Raw genomic sequence first — 9153 nt, 5'->3', positions numbered from 1 at the left:
TTCAGGGTTGGTCAATTCTGAAATTCCAATACAATGATTGAATCCATTTTCAATTAGGGTTTTTTCTATCCTTAAATTGGAAACTCAAATCACTCCCTGAAGTGAATGAACTGAAAATGTACTGATCACCCAACTATGTATTAATCTATATCAAAGTAATAATCAATTTGTGGTTACCAGAATTCAGCTGGAGCCAACTATATGGGTTGTATAAATGAAATAATTGTCCAATAATCATTATAAAAGAACAGCAATTAGAGAAAAATAAGTACATAACATACTCTGCATTTTTGAGTAAAGGGGAAACAAGTTCAAGACTTCAAGAAAGTGTTCTTTGTTAAGTTCATATGGGAAAACATGAGGTTATTTAAAAAATAGATAAAGCTTTGGAAAGAAATTCGATCCAATAAAAATAAAAGTTATTCATTCATATTTTTCAATAAATCTGCCTAAATATATTAGCCAATATAATAGTCTCTTCCACACAAACAACAAACAATGGATGTGTTTAAAAGGAAAGAAACCCACACAATATTCTCTGTGGGAAAAAAGTATTACATCATCATGATAAAGACACATCATCATGGTAAAGCTGAAAACGCTGAAAGGACGGCTTATTAAAACATGACTGCTGAAACAACAAATGAATGCTTATAATTGTCCTATTTCACACATGTACAAGTTTGTTTTCATTTGTGATAGTTTTTTTTAAATCTCCCAACTCCCCATCAGACACCCTTGGAGAGTGGAGTCACGGCCAGGGTCTGCCATTATCAACGGCGATCATGGAGCAATTAGGGCTAAGTTCCTTGCTCAAGGGTACAGACACATTTTTCAACTTGTTGGCTCAGGGCTTTGAACTAGCAACCTTTCGGTCACTGACCGAACACTCTAACCTCTAGGCCATCTGCCGTCCGTAAGCATGATCTGTAAAAATCAAACCTAAAGAAAACAGGACGTCGGTTTCAATTAATTACACAGTACATAACACCTACATCTCTCACACCTAATATCCATATACATGATCTGGAAATGCTACAACAAAACTTGTCATTCTAATAAAAACACAACAGGCACAGAAAGAGGCATCATAGAAATTAGAAACATGATTATGAAAGTAAAGTGTAAGGCTTGAGTAAGTATGTAACAGTGCAGTTCTCCTGGTACCTAGCCAACACTGACCTATTCAGGGACAGCGCTTTACAACAGCGGTGCAGTACATGCACACTTTGGCACTACGGCCCCCATATCCTAGTACTACAGGCCATTTCTATTCAGGGCTTTACTCAAACCTCAAAATATAAACAAAAAGCAAGTACTCTGAAGTAACTTTATGTACAAGCTAGAAATGCCTGTCACAATATGGTGTATCCACCTTCACGTGTGTCTCTCTGTCCATACATGTACATAATGTACTTTTATGGGAATCACCATGACAACCAGGCAGGTCCAAGAAATGTCCTAATTGCTTCCACTGCTATGCTTGTTCCGGACAAGAAAAAACATATCTCTGTTTCACACAGAGGTCAGGGGACATGGAGAGGGCAAAGGAAAATTACATAATTTAAAACCTTTCAATAGTTCTACTACCTTTTGACGAAAAGTGACGTTTTTTTTACAGTAGAATTTGTGCGTGCGCCAACAACTTATCAGGTATTCGGGGGGTTTTGTAGTGAAATGCACAGAAAGCATTCACTCTTCAGGGAACAACTGGTGGCTTTGGTTCAACAACAGACTGCATTCAAGTAATGACAAAAGAGTCCCCAATCTCATCTTATTGGCCATACAGATACAGTCTCAGCTTTGTCCTGAGTTCCTCTAACAGACCAAACAGAATCTATTGTAACCTTTTCTTAAAAAGGTAAGTCATTGAGAATAAATGATTTGAAAATAAAAACCCGGTTAACCCATCATGCATCCTCTGCTAGCTAGCGCTGCCCAAAACAGTGAATAGATTATTCAAACGTCAGATCAGACAGGTAAAACGACAATTCTAAACATTTAAAGAGATTGAACCAGATCTTTACATTTGTAACATATTGTACGAATTGGGATACGTAACATATCATACGAATTGCAGGAAGATTTTTTTTCAATTTCAGGATGGAACATATACAAAATAGTTGACGTACACAACTGTGCACAATTTTCAGAACCAGTTTTGGCTCGTGTGCGCTACTTTCTGGCTGAAATTACACAAAACATTTGTATTTTTCCTGCACGTCTGTGGTTAAAAACTAGGTCAGACACAATCAGAGGCCAATTCCACATCTCTCTAAATAAGCTCAAGTAGATCTCCAGTTCCCGTTCCACCCAGGATAGTCCTCCTCACTAAGATTGCTGGCAGGCAACGTACATAGCTAATACCTTATGGCCCAAACAGGCTTCCGTCCTCTGCTACAACCTAAGATTGAGCTGCTAGGAGAGGCCTCAAGGGTGGTTGAGGGGTATGAAGAAGTGTTTTAAAAAAACATAATACAACTAATAACTTTAAATGTTTTTTTTTTATACTATCAATATTATTAAATGTTCAAATAAAACTAAAATAACACTTAGATGAGCATGCACAGACATATAGATTGTGTGACAGAGGGAGGGATTGTGAATGTAACAAGGACGAAGGGCTGAGGCGTCAAACGCATTCCATGCAGGGCCTAGTGTTTTCAAACTCAACTCTCGACCTCAAAGCCAGTTCCACTGAATTTTTCATAGTTCCCCTCTAATCAGGGACTGATTTCGACCTGAGATACCAGGTGTGTGCAATTAATTATCAGGTAGAACAGAAAACCAGCAGACTCGTATAGTAAGAGTTGAATAACCCTGGCCTAGTGGTTTTTGTTTTTCCCTTTCAATTAAGACTTAGACATCCAGGTGAGAGGAGTTTACTAATTAGTGACCTTAATTCATCAATCAAGTACAAGGGAGGAGCGAAAACCTTGACACTCAGACCTCTGTGGAATGAGTTTGACACATGGGCTGGGGTGTTGTGGGGTTTCCCGCTCTCCAACACACTATAGACCAGTAATGGGAAATTCCAGTCCTCGGGGGCCTGATTGGTGTCACACTTTAGCCCAAGCTAACACATCGGACTCCAATAATCAACAAATCATGATCTTCAGTTTAAGGCCAGGCACCACAGGCTGAAGTGGCATTTTTGCATCTACCTATCAATTTTGAGGTTTGTTGGCATTTTGGTTCATTAATTTTAGTATTTCCAAGAAGCAAACCTAAAAATGTCAAACTTGCTTAATGTATATTTTCTTTAGTTGATCATACTACCGTCGTCAACATTATGCATTTTAACCACTTTAAAAATGGACAATCATTTTAAAGTTCAGTGAATTGAATTACACAATTTTGAAGTTCATTTCATAGAATGTTACAAACTGGACTACATTTAATAACTTACTTTGAAGAGATGGTGATTTTGTCTAAATAGGCTTTTGCTATTCTTAATTCAGTGTACTTGTCGTTACCTGTCATTTCCCAAAAGTCAGACTCTTCCCACCGCCAACTTATTTTTCTCAGCTTCAGAAGCATCTGCATTCAAATTGTGTGTAGTTATCCTTAGATAAATTCTCCAGACTTGCCCAAGGGGGAATTGTTGATGTGTAACCTTTTTTAATTCTAGATAACATTTGGAAAATTGCACAAAAAAAAATGCATTTTAATGTACAAGTCTTTAGTATTTTAAAGAAAAAGTTTATCCAGAATCTGCTCTGGACAGGTCTGGTCCTGGAGTGTCTTAAACGGAAACAAACATTTAAGCAGAATTCATCCAGCATCTATAAAAAATGAATTTGTATGGTATGCAAATATGTATACTTATTACCTCATTTGCAGATCTTAATATTTCAAACATTTATACAAAACTTTGTCTACAGTCAACTAGGAAAAGTTGATTGTGATATGATTAAGATAAAAAAAAAAAAAATCCCCAATAGGGTATGGTGCCTGGCCTTAAACAGTTGTGTTTGCAAGGGATGGGGAAAAAGTGGGACAACACTCCGGCCCCCGAGGACTGGAGTTGCCCATCCCTACATCTAGTCCGATGGAGTGTCCACTTCCTGTTCCAACTACAAGTTGAGTTTCTTCAGCTGCTCAAACGTGATGAAGAACTAAATAGCTCTGGTTAAGGACAACAGATGACGGCAGCCTTGAAGTATATATTGTCTGTGCTCATACAAAAATGATCATAATACATTTAAGACTTTACTGAATAAAATTATCATTTGGTATTATTCAATATCACTGTAAATATACTGAACAAAAATGTGTTGATTACATTATTCATGAGTTGAAATAAAAGATCCCAGAAATGGTCAATTTGCACAAAAAGCTTCTCTCCCAACCTTTGTGCAGAAATGTTTACATCCCTGTTTGTGAATATTTCTCCTTTGCCAAGATAATCCAGCCACCTGACAGATGTGGCATATCAAGAAGCTGATTAAACAGCATGATCATTACACAGGTGCACCTTGTGCTGGGACAATAAAAGGCCACTAAAATGTGCAGTTGTGTCGCAACAATGCCACAGATGTCTCAAGTTGAGAGAGCGTGCAATTGGCATGCTGACTGCAGGAATGTCCACCAGAGCTATCGCCAGAGAATTGGATATTCATTTATCTACCATAAGCCGCATTCCAACGTAATTTTAAAGAATTTGGCAGTATGTCCAACTGGCCTGACAACCGCAGACCACGTGAAACAACGCCAGCCCGGCTTCTTCACCTGCAGGATCATCTGAGCCCAGCCACCCGGACAGCTGATTAAACTGAGGAGTATTCTGTCTGTAATAAAGCCCTTTTGTGGGATAAAACTTATTCTGATTGGCTGGGTATGGCTCCCCACTGGGTCGGCCTGTGCCCACCATGGCTGCGCCCCTGCCCAGTCGTGATATCATAGATTAGGGCCTAATGAATTCTTCAATTGACCGATTTCCTTATATGAACTGTAACTCAGTAAAACCGTTAATTGTTGCATGTGTTAATATATTAGTTCAGTATATAACAATGTTCTATCCTTGCATATTTTGCTTCGGTGCATGTATTTGGCGCCTTCTACTGCTAGGAATGGTGCTCTACAATGTCTATAATTAAGCAACAAGGCACAAGGAGGTGTGGTATATGGCCAATATACCACGGCTAAGTGCTGATCTTATGCACGATGCATCGCAGAGTGCCTGGACACAGCCCTTAGCCGTGGTATATTGGGATATACCACAAACCCCCGAGGTGCCTTATCGCTATTATAACGTAATACCAACGTAATTAGAGCAGTAAAAATAAAATGTTTTGTCATACCCGTGGTATACCGTCTGATATACCACAACTGTCAGCCAATCAGAATTCAGGGCTCAAACCAGACAGTTTAAAATACTCAATATGACCTGAAGCAAAACTGAACTGATAACAGAAATCGATATGTAAATGCAGGGAGTGAGTATGAGAGGTGTTCGGATGGTTCAGTTATTTGGATCATAGTGCTGGCAACACAGTGGGTTTGAACTTTGATTCCACTGATGGAAAGGATACAATGATGTTCCATGGCCCCAGCCGCAGCCAGTTGGGCCAGAAGCCCTTGTAGAGGGCAAAGAATCCCTCGTTCTTCCATGTCTGCATTACTCCGTCCAGCGTGCCTTTATACATGGGGTTCCCTGACAGCACTCGCTGGTTCATCATACGTGTCCGCACTACGTCCACTGGGTTGGAGGCTAGCGCCCCCGCCAGGCCACACATAAAACTGGAACTGCAGGAAGAGACAGAAGTGGGAGAAGCCAGAGGTTCAGGTGTAATATGCTCACTCACTAAAATGTAATATGCACACTCAATATAAAATCTTTTTAAAGAGAGCATGTCGGTACATACGGAATAACAAATAGTATTTCTATAGATGCATTATCCAATATTGATGTTTAAACTCACATAAAGTGTGTGAGTATGGTGTCTCCCATGGTGCCAGACTTGATGAGGTGCTTCTTAGTGATGTCATAGACAGGAAGCTCCACTCCCACTACGATGGCTGCCCGCTGAGCTGTAGGGATGACGCCCTGAGGATGACAACAATATAAATAATCTGCGAGTACCAGTCACTCAACGGTCTTCAGATGGCCTAAAAAAACATCTCTCTCTCACTGGTCACCATCTTACACAACAACAAAGACCACAACAACGAAATCATAACAACAGTATGCCTATATACTTCACCTACTACTGCTGTCCCAACCACACAGTACATGGGGGTAGTTTAGGACAGATCAGAGCCACTGTTTGATAGGTTCTGACAGAGAGAGGACCACTCACCCTCCACAGGCCACGGGTTCCCTCTGTCTGGTAGATGCTAATGAAGTTGGACATCATGCTGCCTTGTAACAGACTGCCCTGGGCCTGCATGCGGATCTGAACACAGAACATCAGGGCTTGTGTTCAACAGGCCAGAACGTTGTGGAACGTTCAGATAAAAATCTATTATAGAACAAACCTGCCTCGGACACAAAAAGGAATCACATCAGTTCTATTCATGACATTTCTATCTGCAATGTCCGGTATCTAGATCTTCTTTAAAATACTTTTTTTTTTTACCTTGACGACATCAGTGGGGTTGGCCAGAGAGGAGGACAAGACTCCAGACACCACTCCACAGAACACATTGATCACCATGGTCTCATCTGTCAGGGCAAACACAGGACAGCCCGTTACTCCTCCACATAACACACACAGAGAGAGAGAAATGCTAGAAAGACAGAAGTATGTCCCACGTAATAACAAGAGGCTATAATTCTGAACAACAAGATTTGCAAATGATCTATTATTTCAAGGTGAACATAACATCTAAAAGAGCAACACAAACATGCAGTAATTCAACTCCAGACAGAGAATCATGAGAATTAGAAAGCCTACATGTACATAAAGAAAAAACAGAGAGACATTATCCTATACATTATCACAAGTAAAAAATGACTACCAACTACATCTATCTGCAATTTGGATTTGTCACCATTTCAAAACATACCACTACTGTATTATTGATACACTACCGTAATGGGACAGATTGAGACTGCACCCTGTCTCTCTTACAGTACGAGGTTTGAAATGGAATGGGGACCTTCATTTATTTACTAGAAGTTATGACAGTTGGGGTTAGGACAAGAGATTATTCGTCACCGGCAAACAAAACAAATCTACAGTGGAAGTAGGTGTGACACAGGCGCAGGAAAAAAAGAACGGATCAAGTTAAGAACAATAGTTACAGTGAAACCTTGATCAATGTGACCAATAGTTAGTGTGGTCCTGGCACCGTTCACTATGGCAGGAGAACGGGCACTGGATTCCCAGCCCAACCACCACCACACCAGGCAAACCACAGCCTGTATCAAAATAAGCATTCAAAACACAGTGGCACATCCTGGCAGAGTGAGGCATGCAGAGTGAAGAAGCACAACAGCAGAGGTCTTCTGTTTACAACACACACAATCACAAATAAAACCCAGTCCCCACTCCCTACTAACCCTAATCCTTACTAAATCTTAGAAAAAAATCAGCTCCTTTACTAACTAGGTGATCCCCTGTCAGACTTCGTTTGGTCCATTTCTCTAATGCAGGGGTTCAAATAATATTGTAATTGTTTGTACAGTAAATACAGATAGTCTCTCAGTGGAAAGTGATTCCTGTGATATGGGGATACATGCTGACGCCGGTTAATGTAATGCAAACCTATTGATAGACAGCGGAGGAGATTTGTTCCCTCTTGTCATGGAGGCTCCCAGTCGTCTGTTTAGATTGGGCATTAGTGACAGCAGTTAGGCATTCTCCATCTGTGCAAATGCAGGTTGTCCAGACAGGTATTTGAAAGGTTTTCCCCAGCGGTTATTTTTGCTGACGAGGGTATGAGAAAATGCCCTGTCAACTCTACTGGAAGGCCTGGAAACAAAACACTGATCTTCAGAAAAATCAGCACAATGGTCTATTTGAAAATTACAGGCTTTATTTAAATCCCTGTTGTTTCTTTGTGTGTGCAAATTAACAGTATATGGTGAAGTAAAATCAAGTGCTGACTGCTGTCCCCTCTACCCTTTCAGGTTGACCAGCTAACCTCTTCCTTCCTCCTCCTCCTCCTCCTCCTCCTCCCCCACACACACACGGCTGTAAAGGGGTGACTGTCCTGTCCTGGTATGAGTATTTGGAATGTCAGTCCCTAACATGAATTTGGCTGGGAGTTCGGTATTTGATCAAGAGCTATATGGGTGGAGCAAACAAAGAGAATATGATGTGAGATAGAAAGCAGTGGGGACAGTCATTGAAACCCACCTTCCGGATGGGTCACAAATAACCTCTTCAGTGTGTTGTATGTCCCAATCTTGATGGTCCCGTAGGAGGCTTGCCTCAGGAGAGCTGGGGAGATGCTGCACGGAAAAAGAGAAAGACAGAAGTAATATCAGGGAATGTCACTTCTATGAACAAGTGAAGAGGCACTCTACCTAATTTTCACATTACCTTGCCATCAGGACTGTCAAGACTTTGGAAGGCATTTGTATTCTACCTGTGGAGCTCAGTTCCCTAAATCAACTCTTGTTTAGGTTGCACACTATTGACTATTGTTGTCATCAGACTAGTTCAGACTCCCTGAGAGCAGAATGACCTAACAGGTACTGGATTTCAAAAGCAGTTCCCTGATAAAAACCACAGCCAAGAAGAGCACTTCGCCCCTAGGTTGTGCTAAAGATCCTGCCCACTTCCCTTGTCAAAGGTCACCCTCTCACAAACAAGACCAGATTCCATGTCAGTAGCTCAGAGGTCAAATGTTGATATTATCCTTGAAAATGAGAGAAGGTTCTAGTAGAGTTTATTTAGATTAATGGATAGTGGTTTACATGATAATGATCTAACTGTGTTCTAAGAAGAAAAATATTGTGTTTGATTCCATGTTCCACAATGGTAGAACAGAGAGTCTCGGACACTGTGTATACTTACAAATTAAACATTTATTGACAAGTTCACCCATTTGGCCACATAGACCTTTGAAAAGTCATGCTTTGACAAAAAACAAAAATGTTGAATTTGCAAGTCCAATTCGCAGCATAGGAATCACTTGTACCATTGTTCAGTTGTTGCTTCTCCGACGCACCTTTGAGCTAAGATGTTGTTTTCTATTCTG

The 9153-nt window shown here is 40.5% G+C and overlaps 1 protein-coding gene across 5 annotated transcripts in view; it reads right to left on the bottom strand.

Annotated features, from left to right (window-relative positions):
• Positions 1–9153, bottom strand: part of LOC106567890 (brain mitochondrial carrier protein 1) — a 15625-nt gene continuing 6472 nt past the window's right edge. For all 5 annotated transcript variants that reach the window (XM_014137751.2, XM_045692261.1, XM_045692260.1 and 2 more), the window contains 6 exons: positions 8307–8401; positions 6582–6667; positions 6303–6398; positions 5925–6049; positions 5535–5748; positions 1–4118 (listed from right to left, as the gene is read on the bottom strand). In XM_014137751.2, the coding sequence (XP_013993226.1) occupies positions 4077–4118; positions 5535–5748; positions 5925–6049; positions 6303–6398; positions 6582–6667; positions 8307–8401 (658 nt within the window). In that variant the 3' untranslated portion in view covers positions 1–4076. The remainder of the gene's footprint in view (positions 4119–5534; positions 5749–5924; positions 6050–6302; positions 6399–6581; positions 6668–8306; positions 8402–9153) is intronic.

This window comes from Salmo salar, chromosome ssa13 (assembly GCF_905237065.1).
Source record: "Salmo salar chromosome ssa13, Ssal_v3.1, whole genome shotgun sequence".
Taxonomy (NCBI): Eukaryota; Metazoa; Chordata; class Actinopteri; order Salmoniformes; family Salmonidae; genus Salmo; species Salmo salar.
The sequence above is the reverse complement of the archived record's forward strand: the minus strand, read 5'-3'. Positions and strand labels throughout refer to the sequence as shown.